Source organism: Erythranthe guttata, chromosome 14 (assembly GCF_056151865.1).
Source record: "Erythranthe guttata isolate IM_541 chromosome 14, IM_541, whole genome shotgun sequence".
NCBI lineage: Eukaryota > Viridiplantae > Streptophyta > Magnoliopsida > Lamiales > Phrymaceae > Erythranthe > Erythranthe guttata.
In genome coordinates, this window is record NC_142546.1 from 25,784,630 (window position 1) to 25,798,235 (window position 13,606).

Sequence of the window (13,606 nt, forward strand, 5' to 3'; positions counted from 1 at the left end):
AGTTTAAGGGGATCACTATTTCAAATCCCAATTTTTGCTTACTTGAATACCAAAAAAATAAAAAATAAATAATTAATTGTAAATTACTTTAATACCCTTAATGAAATTAAAACCAAAAAAATATTACAAATACTATTTTCTTTCTTAAATACCAAATAATCAAAAACTCAAAAAAACCATTTCCCTCCTTACTCACTAACCCCTCACCTCCTCCACCTCCTTCTTCTCCCTCCCCAAAAACCCTTCTAAAAAATCTTCCTCACAACAAACCCTTCTAAAAAATCTCAAAACTAAAGAAATTAAAACATCACAAAACGTATAAAATTGACTTATAAGACAATAATATGGTAGTATATATGAAAGGAGAACACATTAATGTAAGTATCGATGTCTTTTTTGAGCTTCGAAGTCGATTTTGAAGTTTTTTTTTTTGAAACCCGTCGGCAATTTTCGACACATACAGGTCGATTTTTTGGTCAATTTTCGACACCAACGTGTCGAAAAAAAAAAAAAAAAAAAAAAAAAAACAAAATTCGACACCTACCTGTCGAAAATTCTCCAAATTTCGACAGGTATGTGTCGAAAAAATACTGTTGGTAAAAAAAAAAAAAAAAAAAAGATTTTTTTTTTTTTTTTTTTTACCAATAGTGTTTTTCGACACATACCTGTCGAAATTTGGAGAATTTTCGACAGGTAGGTGTCGAATTTTGTTTTGTTTTTTTTTTTTTTTTCGACACGTTGGTGTCGAAAATTGACCAAAAAATCGACCTGTATGTGTCGAAAATTGCCGACGGGTTTCAAAAAAAAAAAACTTCAAAATCGACTTCGAAGCTCAAAAAAGACATCGATACTTACCTTAATGGCTTCTCTTTCCACATATACTACCATATTATTGTCTTATAACTCCATTTTATAAGTTTTGTGAGGTTTTGATTTTTTGAATTTGGAGATGTTTTGGAGGATTTAAGAAGATGAAAAAGATAGGGTTTAATTGGGTTGTCGCGGCAGTTACGAGCACGTACGGTGGCGTTCGGCGGCGGCGGCGGCGGCGGCGGCGTCGGCGGTGAGGGTTGGAGAGGAGAAGAAATGGTGGAGGTTTTTTTTTTTTTTTACAACAATGGGTTTTTTTTCTTTTTTTTTTATTTGGTTTTTGAATAGGTAATTTCTAAAAAAATTTGATATAATTGATATTTTGTATGAAAGGGTGTTTTTGTACTTTTCTTTTTATTTTGGTATTAAAGTAAGAAAAAACTGATAAATATGTACTCAATTTTGGTTTTAAACTTGGTAGTATTCAAGTAAGCAAAAGTTGTGATTTAAAATAGTTGCCCCCATAGTTTAAGGGTGCAAAGTGTATTTAGCCCATTACTTTATAAGAGTTTAATCCCATTTTGCACCCTTGAAATATAGTTTTCTGGCACCTGCGCCCTCTAAAAAAATTAATAACACTTTGTACCCTCGAAACACAATAAATCATACATAATCCACCCCATATGAATTTCTAAAGCCAATGAAGGTAATTTAATATTTTTAATGGTATTTTTTAGGATGTCAAATGTTTTATCAATTCTTTTTACATTCGTCAATCTTTCCGAAAGTACAAAGTGCAAAAATGAAAAATACATTTCATCAAAATATCAACAAAAATCACTTAAGAATATAAAATAAAAATATCCATCAACCATTTTGTTTTCAAGTTATTTGAACATTATATTTTCTTCCAAAGATTTTGACTAAATATTTTTACTAAATACAATAAAAGATTTTTCAATCGTATAATTTAGTGAGAAAAAAAAATTCTTTAAGTAAGAAAATATTGTTTTTTAAGTAATTCGTTGTAATTTTTATTTTTTCGTACGCTCGAAATTATGTTGGAGGTAGAAGTAAATAATAATTTACTTTATTATTTTGCACTCTGGAAATACAAAAACCAATAACAATGAAATTATCCACATTAAGTTTTAAATTCGGGGTGCATTGTGAATGATTTATTGTGTTTTGTGGGTACAACGTGTTATTAAATTTTTTAAGGGTGCAAAGTGCCAAAATGCTACATTCCAAGGGTGCAAAATAGAATTAAGCCCCTTATAAACGATATTTATTGCATTAGAAAATGTCGTCATTTACTTATTCAAAACAAAAATATGTCGTAATTTACAAATCGTGCTTATATATTATGATATTGTAATTAAATATTTATGACTGACTTCATCAAATATAGTTATTTTAAGTTTATATTATTTTCCAAATAAAATTATTATTATTATTTGATTATATTTTCCCCTAATAGAAATATAGTTAATTATTGGTTCATCATGTAACTTTATAATCATAGTTCTTCAAATTTATTCCCATACATATTCCAACCGAAATTTTGGAAATTTCATGTGCTCGCCACCATGGAAAATAAAATTATCGGTAAACTGTTACATCTTATTTCAAAATTTAATTTTTTGAATTATGGAGCTCATAAATTTACTTTTAAAATTTATAAATTTTTGCTAATAGGGTAAATTTCACTTTACCCCCTTGTACTCTGCCCAAGGACTACTTTACCCCCTCGTACTCTTAATTTCGTCGATTTACCCCCTTGTACTTGTACAATTTCCTAATACAACCCTCTTCGTCAACTTTTTTCGATTTTGACTTTGAAGCCATTTGGTCAAGAGTCAAAATATTGACGTAAATATTGAATTTTTTCGATTTTGACAATCGAGATTAGAAAAGAGAAAGTTTCATACATTCATATATTTTTTTCTTTGCACTGGGTGGAATCGATCAATTTTTGGTCTTGATTTTTACTAAGTTAGGGGTTCAATTTGGGGATATCTTGGAAGGGGAAGTGGTGGGAGAAGAAGAAATGACAATATTGACGGAGGAGAAACGACGCGTTATAGGCAGTGGCAGTTATGTAATTTACAGAGTTGACCAAACGGTGTCAGAGTCAAAATTGTCAAAAGTTGAAGGAAATGGCTGTATTGGAAAATTGTACAAGTAAAGGGGGTAAAATCGATAAAATTGAGAGTACGAGGGGGTAAAGTGATTCTCAGGCAGAGTACGAGGGGTTAAAGTGGAATTTACCCTATAACTTTTTCATTTACTGTTACACGACAAAAATGCATGACACCATTATGATTTTTAAAGTTGTTTTACAAGAATCAATTTTCTTCCAACTTTATTTTATGAATATTATAAATTACTTTAGCATCAGACAAAAAAATAAAATTTAACTATATTAACTATTAAGATAAAAAAAATGTTGTTTATGTTTAAATGATATTTTATTAATTTTCAAATAGTATTAATTTTATAATACTCATAAATAATATGGAAAAAAAATATATATATATATAAGATAAAATTAATGAAATATTATTGTTTCATAATTTTTTTTTTTTGAAAATGAATGAGAATAGACATTTCCCTACTATAGCTGTTTCACTTAATAATGGGATTAGTGGTAATTACTAATTACTGGTTACTAAATGCTGATTACTTGTTCAGTTAATAAATTTGAATTTCCATTTGCATTTCATGTCAACGCCATTTCATTTCATTTTCCTTCAATTAAACGCGTTTCAAGCAGCGTATATAGGACTCTCTCTCTCACTCCTCTCTCTCTCACCCAGAAATTCACAGCTTCTGTATCACTTTTGACATTCTCTCTCTGCACAGCAAGTCAGAATCCTATATTTCGATTCGATCAAAGGTGATTGAGCTATCTAAATCTAATTTACTTCAAGTTATTGTTTCTACTTCAGCAATCCTTGGTTTTGATTTGTGGATCTGGATTTTTAATTCTGTGATTTATGATTATCTGAATAGCATGCTGTATTATTATTATTATTATTAGGTAATGATTATGGATTAATTGGTGTTCATTCTGTAAATTTAGTGGCGTGAATCTTCAAATGATTTGAGTTCTAGCTTGTCATTCAATTTTTTAAAGATGATTTTTTTTTATGGGGTCAAAACTCTCCGATCTGTATGGGCATAGGTATATCATGCAATAAAGTATTTTATATTGATGCTGGATTTGTTCTTTCAGCAGATTATGTATGTTGACCCATGCTTTTTAAGGTTTTTTTGGATATGAACTTGTATCCAAAAAATTAGTTGACAAACAATTAGTTGACTTTTTATTACTAATACGAAATATTTGTGTTGATGATATTTCGATCAGTGGCGCAGGCGTCCTTGTGCTATGCTAGTTGTTGTGAATGTAATGTTACATGTAATTCATTATTCATGGGTACATTTGGTGAAGGGCGACTTTATTGCGAATCTTCGTTTTCATGATTTTCTTATTCCCTAATTATGCCTGTTTTAATTTTATGTGTTTTATGTTGCCTGTTTCTCATTACTCCTTTTAGCCTAACCAGATCGATTATTGCTCTTGGTTCTGTAGATCATAACACGAAATGGCTGATGGAGAGGATATTCAACCCCTTGTTGTTGACAATGGTACCGGAATGGTCAAGGTGAGCTTTGACTATTCATCCCGTCTCTTAAATCATTTCTCTTATGTGGGAGTGTGGTATATGTGATGCCGTTCGAATATTGCTCAGTGTGTATTTTGTGTCCTGTAGGCTGGTTTTGCGGGTGATGATGCCCCAAGGGCAGTTTTCCCTAGCATAATAGGGCGCCCTAGGCATACAGGTGTTATGGTTGGAATGGGGCAAAAGGATGCTTATGTAGGTGATGAAGCTCAATCCAAAAGGGGTATTCTCACATTGAAGTACCCAATCGAGCACGGTATAGTGAGCAATTGGGATGACATGGAAAAGATTTGGCATCACACTTTTTACAACGAGCTTCGTGTTGCTCCTGAAGAGCACCCTGTTCTTCTCACAGAGGCACCTCTCAACCCTAAAGCAAACAGAGAGAAAATGACTCAAATCATGTTCGAGACCTTCAACGTGCCAGCTATGTATGTTGCTATCCAGGCTGTCCTTTCTCTGTATGCTAGTGGGCGTACAACCGGTATGTATATGTATGTAATTTTTAAAGTTTGGTGAAGATATCCAATTATTAAATTATGTTTTTTTTTTGCGTCATAAACAGGTATAGTGCTCGATTCGGGTGATGGTGTGAGTCACACAGTTCCTATTTATGAGGGATTTTCACTTCCACATGCTATCTTGCGTTTGGATCTTGCTGGTCGTGATTTGACTGACTATCTCATGAAGATTCTGACTGAGAGAGGTTACATGTTCACCACAAGTGCGGAACGGGAAATTGTGCGTGATGTGAAAGAGAAGCTTGCTTATGTGGCACTGGATTTCGATCAGGAAACAGAGACTGCAAAGAGCAGTTCTTCGATTGAAAAGAGTTACGAGCTGCCAGATGGACAAGTTATAACCATCGGTGCTGAGAGGTTCCGTTGTCCGGAAGTCTTGTTCCAGCCGTCGCTGGTTGGGATGGAAGCTGCAGGAATTCACGAAACGACTTACAGCTCGATCATGAAATGTGACGTGGATATAAGAAAGGATCTTTATGGCAACGTTGTGCTCAGTGGTGGGTCCACTATGTTCCCTGGTATTGCTGATCGTATGAGCAAGGAAATAACTGCTCTTGCTCCGAGCAGCATGAAGATTAAGGTTGTTGCACCACCTGAGAGAAAGTACAGTGTTTGGATCGGAGGGTCAATTCTTGCATCCCTTAGTACTTTCCAGCAGGTATGTCTTTGGTCACTTTCCTCCAATCAGCCAGTTTTGCTTGTGTTATAAACGTGATTTTGTGATTGTTGTAATATTGGCAATATCAATATAATTTGTTTTGTTCGATGCGCAGATGTGGATCTCAAAGGGAGAGTACGATGAATCTGGCCCTGCAATTGTTCACAGGAAGTGTTTCTAAGATGGTGAGTCACGTGGTTATACGACTGCGAATTTTTCAATCACCTTTTACCGCTCATATGTTTGTTACATTCTTTTTTTCCAACTTTTAAATGATGGTATGTTATTTCTATATGTAAGTCTATAGTAATATATGTGCTCGAGGGACTAATGCTCAGTTTATTTTCTCTTAAATTTCCAGGGTCAAAAGTTATCTTGTTATCTTCGATTTCTTGCAGTTTGAATGGAGTGTGGGTGTTGGCTTGCGGTTTTGAGTATAATCATGAAGTGATTTTGTAAGGTGTTTTTGTATTTGTAATTGATGGTAAGATTTGTTTCTTTGTGGTTTATGTACTTTTTGGGTAGAAGTTAGAAGTGAATTTACCTCAGGGCTGTAATATTTGGCTGGCACTGGGCTTTGGCCTTTTATTTTGCTCTGACACTATAAATTATTTAAGTTGGATTGTGAATGGATTTTGTGGGTGTTGCTTTCCTAATACTTTGTCTACAAGAGTGAAGATGTTTGGCATTTCTTTTTCAACTCGTGGCAAACGGGCCATCGAGCGTTTTTCAGCTTTTTTGGCCAAATATATTGATACGAAATACAAATCGTTATTGTCTAAGTAACGTGTTCTCGATGTCTCGTTAAACGCTACTGTTAAAGTAACAGACCATCTTGATTAAAGAACTGATTTCCCTTATCAAAGTATAACAGAATTCTAACAAGTACAGAAGGGGAATACATTTGCCCACAAATCAACAACAACATTTGACAGGGAAAAACAAAATTTGACAGCAAGAAAAATGTCACAGTAACAACTTGGTTTAATAAACAACAACATTTGACAGGGAAAATACATCTAGCTTACAACAATGAATATCTGGCCTATAAAATGCCCTCCCAGTTCTTCATACAACTTCATAATCAGTAGCCTCTGCTGTAGTTCTTTAAATTTAAAATAATAAAATCCAACGAAAATCCTTCGTTTTCCCCTCCCCGAGTATTGCACAAACTTCAAATAAAATTAAAACCCTAATGCTACATCACAGTTGAGATGTTTTTGTAAAAAAATATGTAGTTTGCATCTCACATGAATGGTCACAACTGCAACCATTCCCTTTTTTTCCCACTCATGAAAAAAAAGAAGCTCCAATTTAAATAAATAAATATACTTAGACGATACTAGGAGCATCCCCTTCCCAATTGCAAACAGAACGAGGCCAACGCGTTCTAATGCAATCAACCAACGGTGCATGCTGACGTGGCGGAGGTTTAGACACCTCACCACCAAATTCATTACCACCCGCGCCAGATGTCACCGGTACATCAGCCATGAACTCCTCTGGGGTCCACCTCGGAGGAACCGAAACCCTCAATTTCGTTATTCTAGGTTTCTGTACCGGACTTTCGCTTCCGTACAAATAGCTGAAATTGACAACCGATTTTGCAATACCGTTGAAATGGTAAAGATCAAAGACCTTTTTACCCATCAATCCAGTCGAATCCTTAACTCCCCCCAAATTTTTGTCCAAATCCAAAAGAGCCTGCCAAAATTCACTCCACACTATAAAACCCGTACTGCAAAGATGCTCGATTTTTTCGGTTGGAAGGTTAATATTGGCTTCCCTAACCACTTGATGAAAGCCGTCAACGCTGATGAATCCACCTCCTCCACTTTGATCTTGACCATCGAACGCTCTTCGGATTTGCGATTCTCGATTTTCCAGTTCATTCTCTTCTTGCACTTTGGTGTCGAGTGCGAATAAAACTGTGTAATGAGATTCACTTCCAACGACCCAAATTGGCCACCTGGGACATTTCAGATACTGGCCCACTTTACAAAAGTTGAGTGACTCTAAAAGAGTGAGGAATCCAACTTCCACAGTTGTCGAGATGCCTTTTACGAACATGCCCCCTCCCAAATCCATCTTCCCGTCAAACACGTTTGCAACAGCACTCCCAGAGAGTAGTAGGTTTACAATTTCCTATTTGGAGTTAAACTCGAGTTAATAAATAAGTAAACACCAATATCCGATAATCATTAATCATAAACAATGTTAAATACCTGTGATGCATGTCCAAATGGAGCGGTGACCAATGGTTGACTTGGATCGTCCCTGTCTTCTTGAACATTGTTCTGACAGTAAATCAGGGATCATATGACAAATCAAAAACGGCAAGTAAGATTATATGACAAATCAAAAAGATCAATTAAGGCACAATTCCTTGTTTTAGGTAAAAAGGATAGGATAATATACCAGTCCTCGAGATAACAAGGCAGAGATCAAGAAAAGCAAAGCTCCCATACGACTACGGAAAATAGGAAGCATAGCTTCTAGCTTCTGAAGTGCGCTCGACTGTGATGTGAAGGTATCAACTCTCAGAACCTTCTGCAAGTCAGACCCAGATTCAACAGAAAGACCTCCAAGTACTTTAGCAATGATCTGCATTTAAAAAAAAAAAAAAGCGAAAAAATTAATTGCAAGAACTATAGGAAGTGAAAAGGGTAAGATAATAACTGAAATTAAATGCCTTTTGTCGTATTTCACACTATCAAAAAGTATTTTACATGTTCCAAACATAAATTATAAAGCTAAGAATGTGACAAATAAGGCAAAATTCTAAAGCTCACCTCATCATCCGAGCCATTCATGGACCCCACAAAATCGCCGTCGAGAATATTCAGAGATGCTATTAGTGCTCTTTCATTACGTCCGCATAGAAAGAGTATCTCATTCATACTCCTCACAAGGGCTCTGTTCAAAAGCAGCAAAATTTAATTTTAGTAATAACAATGAGAACTACTAACCACTTATGAAAGTTAACTTAAAAACGAGTTATATGCTTTTTTGATTGGTAACTTTCCAATCTATGTTATTTCAGGGATAAGATTGTCTTTATCGTTTGTATCCACTAGTTATTAATGTAAAAAGTCGCTACTACAAAGTACAAACGAAAAAGACAATCTTATCCCTGAAATAAACATAGATTGGATTATTGTTACATAAGGGACCTATTGGAGAATCACATCCCAGATTTTAACAAATATAATAGTAGATTTTCATATACGGAACTTAATACCTTATTAACTAAATAATAAATTAGTTAGCAATGAATTGGTGTTAATCCAATCTATATTAATCTGACACGTGTAATGGCTCTACGTATTAATGACATTGTCAAACGTGATAACCTTGATACAAGGGCATGCATGCAATTAATATACTAGACCAAGTACAACAGCTAAGAAGCGGTATAGAAAGATTCGTAACCTCGATTTTTTTCCTTCTGAAAGAGAAGATAAATTATCTGAGGCAGCAGATACATTATTGGGAGCTCTTCTCATAGACAAATTAATGGGCATGTTTGCTGCAACATTATCAGATTCTTCTGGGAAAAATAGAAGATACTTGAGTACAAAAGCCTGCACAGCCAAGATATATAATGTTAAGGGATAAATAGCAGCAAGAATCGTGTATGTACTACTTATGAGGATAAAATGAGAGTTTTCTATACTCGCATGCAAACGTAAGCATATATGGAAAGTTAGCAATAAAAAAACAAGTTAACTAAAAAGCGAGCTCCCCATCCCCTAACCCCGAGATTTCAGCATATTGTAAGATAATACTCAGATAGTTAACCCTAATCATAGATGATAACATCTGACGCTTGCTAAATCCAATTATCTTATTAAGTAGAAGAAACCGAAACAAAATTTCACTGTCGAGCACTTGTCACATTCTTTTCTTAAGAGATTGATTAAATTTCACCAAATACATCAAACCAGAGTGATAAAACTGCATGTCAGCTTATAGTAACAATCACGTAGAGATTTTCTTGACACATCTAGCCGGACTCCTGCTCGATACTAGTGTTACGAGAAAAGGTTTTCTTCTTTAAGAACAAAGGTGCTTAGTAGGGGAAGTGTTTCCCATTACATAATATTTTCGGTTTTGGTCGTATAAGAATTTATTGCAAGGAATATTAAGTACCTTAACCCTAAATACTTGCAAACTTTAGTTACTAGTAACATATACACCGGATCACTTTTATGTGCATCTTCGCCACTGTAAAGAGTTTTAAGAGAACTCCACATAAGGGGAAGTAAACTTCAGACAGCTTTTACGGCATGCATGGGCCATCATCACATAACATAAAGATTTGATACCGTGACTCCAGATTAAATGCAAGTTACAATATTTGTTTTTTCAATGTGACGACACGATATTTTTTTACTAGGCAAAGCACATTATTTACGGGATAAGCACCTTAATTTGACAAATATTTTCCATGCTTTTTCAGTTTTAGCTATATGCATTCTCTTCCACTTCATTTTATACACAATTGTTTCCAGAGTTAAATAACAAAAAATATAATTTTAAATCTTTATTGAGGGAAAGATGCTAACATACTCTGACGTGAAAGGAGCCATGTTTGACAAACCGATAACATATTCTAGTGTGACGCTAAGACTGAAACATAATAGAGAGAGATCCACTAGGAGCTATGATGAAAAGATTACTGAGTATGAAGCTCAATCAACATAACAAAAAACTTAAAGGTCATTTATACCAAAAGGGAAAATTAAAACCAAACATTAATATACATTCTCCATTGTTCTGTTTTCATTTTCAGTCACGACTCGCGATATTTCATTTTCTGAAAATAAAACCAAACATTGTGTATACATTTTCAATGACATTTGCTTCCAAATGATCAAAACATCTTCTCATGACCTAAAACAAAACCAACCATCCCCATAAGGATTACCCGGTCTTAAGAACATCGACTACTTGAATCAATAGAGAGTAGCATTGATATTTGGATGAATACAGAGACAACGATACCAATTCTAAGTATCTTACAGGGACGAGGTCCAAAAAAAAACACATGACTTTGCAAATTTTAAATTGAAATTTCAACACGACAGGGTTCTTTTATTGTCAAATAAAACCAACGTAAAACTGAATTGATGTTAGCAGACAGGAAAATGAAACTCATGATTAGTATCCAATATTATCGTGTGCAAGGTAAGTTTGGCTTGGATGTAAAATGAAAAATGAAATCATTACTTGTATAGCTGCTAACACACCACAAGGCCCACCCTCGTGCTGAACTAGCCCCATAGATGTCTCTGGATCAGCACTAAACCTGCATGGCAAGTATTTATTCTTTAAATAACATTAGAAAACAAGCTTGTTATACCAATGAACAAACACGATAAGCATTAAAAAGTAGTCACCGAATAATTGGCTCTACAGATCATTAAGAACTAGGACGACAGAAAGACGCATGCACGTGTAATTGCATTAATAGCACTTATAAAGTTCACAATCAACCATATCTAATACCAGCAAGAAAACCACGACCATTTTAGAAACATGGATTTTTTAGATCATTAAGCATAGAAATCAAGTATCAGATAGTTAACAAGTTCCCTAATCCAGTTATATCGATAAATTCTCAAAACATTCGTCCAAAGTTTTTAACACAGTTTTTTCAATTATAAATAATAACCAGCTATATAAGCAATCAGTATTCATTTCATCATCAGTCACATGAAGTTGGACGTTGGCATTCGAACAGTTTTACCTGATACCCTGATTGCTCCACTGAGCAAGTACATCTTTGCTAACTCTGTTCCCAAAGATCATCAAAAATAGTTCATCTGCCTCCAAGACCGATAAGGAGGTGTCGGAAATTCTTCCACTAATGCCCCCAATCTGCTCAAAATTCACACCTTTACCTTTGCTATCACCTTCTAAACCTCTAATATCAACGCTCTCCGCATTCTTCACTGCCGTTGCCACAGGACTTTTGACCTCTTCCATACACATGTCTGCAATTTGCACGTTCTTCCCAATCTCCACGCTCTTTGTTGCCGGTGGCGCATAGCTTCTGGTAGAAGCCATCCGCTTCTCAGCAGCTGCAGCCATTAATTCGCGCTGTGTGCGCCGATTTCTAACCTCCAGAGGCTCCTCCGGCTCGACTCCGGTGGCAGAATTCTCCCATGGCTTGCTCCTCTTCGGCTCCGGCGACTCGTGCTGCTGCATGCTCTCTCTCAGGGCCATCTTCAAATCCTGGTCTTCTTGACTCGCCATTGACATGGATCAATTCAATTGTTTCAATCGGAAATCTGAAAACCACGGCTTCAATTTGACGGAAAAACGTCAAGATTTGAGCTTTATTCGAAAAATTAGGGTTTTCATCCAGAAGTAGAATTTAATTTACACTCTTCTACACATGTGGATAAATACGAAATCCGCAGCACATAATCACCAACGTTGATATAATTCACACGGTAGCCGGATTCTTGAAATCGAAAATGAAAAACGGCAATTTTTCCCTGGCGGACGATGGAGCGTCAACACGACGTCGTTTAAAAGCAATTTCTGGTAAATGACAGTTGAGTCCTTGGAGTGAGTAGTGAATTCGAAGAGGTACGGCGAGGGTAATAGAGGAAATTCATGTGACACTGGAGAGTTAATGCGGGCTTTGCCGGAAGATACTTGGCATATTTGGAGGGCAAAATCCCAAAAAGGGGGAGAGTATGAAATTATGAATCCTTTCTGGCGGGGGTGGGGGCCACCCAAAAGCTTATTATGGGAATATTATTATTATAATTCCCAATTTTAATTTACTAAATAATTTTTGGTTTGGTAAGTGTGATGATGCAACTTACCAAAAGGATAAAAATATAAAGATTTAGGGTAAATTACAAAGACCCCCTATACTTAGATTAAATTACAAAAAACGCCTCCACCTAATCGTAATTACAAAAAAATCCTTTGATGTTTGATTCCGTCTTACACCAACCCCTTACAATGTGACTTTTAACGGATTTCTTTTATTTCAGGGAATAGACTTTACACAATTTCAGATATTTTCTTTTATTTCACACCTATTTAACAAAAAGTATAATAGAATGTGCACATTTTCTACTAAAAAATTCGATCAACTGTTAATCAGAAGGGAGTTTTGGTTATGACTGATATATGGGGTGTTTTCCGTTATTAGCCTAAGTTTAGGGCGATTTTCGTAATTTACCCAAAGATTTATGACAACATATTGTTACTACAGTCAATTTTCCTTGGACCAGAGAGATATGGCCCAATAAAGTAGGCCCAAAACTTGGTTTAATCCAATTTGGCCCAAATGTAAATGCTATTTATAGTTCGATTTTTACTGGTTTGCAGTAAGACTTTATTTTATTTGTAACTTTCTCACAACTCCCTCGAAGATGAAAATATAGGCTCCTAACCGTCCGATTAGCAAGATCCGTATTTTTTCAAACATGCGTCAAAACTTAAAATCCATTTCGTTGAGATTAATTTTGTAGGAAGTAACTAAACCTTCGAAAAAGAATATATTATCCTTATAAATAGAAAACTAATTGAATCTCATATAATTTATTTTAGTAATTCAATATATGTAACCGAACGAGCACTTAATATATATTGTAAATTTGTAATTATAGTTTTGTTTTGGGACTTGCTTTTTACGGTTTGAAAATTGCTATATACGGTTTATAACAAAAAACACTTTATCTTTCTAAAACCCCAAAACTTCCCAAAAAATCCAAAATCCCCCCAAAATGCGTAAAAGCCCAACTTGGGCGTGCAAGCTGCATTTGGGCGCCCGAGTTGGGCGTTCAGTGCAATTTTTTTTTATTTTTTTTTAATTGAACGCCCAAGATGGGCGCCCAAATGCAGCTTGCACGATCTCACCCCTACAAGGCGTGTACGAACGCCCGGAACGGGCGTTCATA

The 13,606-nt window shown here is 35.2% G+C and overlaps 2 protein-coding genes across 2 annotated transcripts; one reads left to right on the forward strand and one right to left on the reverse strand.

Moving 5' to 3' along the window:
* Positions 1-3,523: 3,523 nt before the first annotated feature.
* Positions 3,524-6,334, forward strand: LOC105959634 (actin-7-like). The gene is made up of 6 exons (XM_088814176.1): positions 3,524-3,709; positions 4,409-4,481; positions 4,590-4,983; positions 5,065-5,678; positions 5,794-5,863; positions 6,040-6,334. Exons 2-5 carry the CDS (start codon positions 4,422-4,424, stop codon positions 5,857-5,859), a joined length of 1,134 nt encoding a protein of 377 aa, XP_088670302.1. The 5' UTR covers positions 3,524-3,709; positions 4,409-4,421; the 3' UTR covers positions 5,860-5,863; positions 6,040-6,334.
* Positions 6,335-6,605: 271 nt separating this feature from the next.
* LOC105959633 (ubiquitin interaction motif-containing protein) lies at positions 6,606-12,466 on the reverse strand. Its single transcript, XM_012983777.2, has 7 exons — positions 11,431-12,466; positions 10,911-10,989; positions 9,111-9,262; positions 8,471-8,594; positions 8,097-8,282; positions 7,904-7,975; positions 6,606-7,823 (listed from the first exon to the last, which is right to left on the reverse strand). The coding sequence occupies exons 1-7, from the start codon at positions 11,943-11,945 to the stop codon at positions 7,011-7,013; spliced, it is 1,941 nt and encodes a 646-aa protein (XP_012839231.2). The 5' UTR covers positions 11,946-12,466; the 3' UTR covers positions 6,606-7,010.
* Between the last annotated feature and the right edge of the window lie 1,140 nt (positions 12,467-13,606).

Excerpts from the sequence above, each read along its gene's own strand:
- LOC105959634 (XM_088814176.1), top strand. The coding sequence starts at position 4,422 with ATGGCTGATGGAGAGGATATTCAACCCCTTGTTGTTGACAATGGTACC. Across the intron at positions 4,984-5,064 it reads TGCTAGTGGGCGTACAACCG|GTATAGTGCTCGATTCGGGT; the intron begins GTATGTATATGT and ends CGTCATAAACAG. Across the intron at positions 5,679-5,793 it reads CCCTTAGTACTTTCCAGCAG|ATGTGGATCTCAAAGGGAGA; the intron begins GTATGTCTTTGG and ends TTCGATGCGCAG.
- LOC105959633 (XM_012983777.2), bottom strand. The coding sequence starts at position 11,945 with ATGTCAATGGCGAGTCAAGAAGACCAGGATTTGAAGATGGCCCTGAGA. Across the intron at positions 8,595-9,110 it reads TCAGAAGGAAAAAAATCGAG|AGCCCTTGTGAGGAGTATGA; the intron begins GTTACGAATCTT and ends GCTTTTGAACAG. Across the intron at positions 7,976-8,096 it reads CCTTGTTATCTCGAGGACTG|AACAATGTTCAAGAAGACAG; the intron begins GTATATTATCCT and ends ATTTACTGTCAG.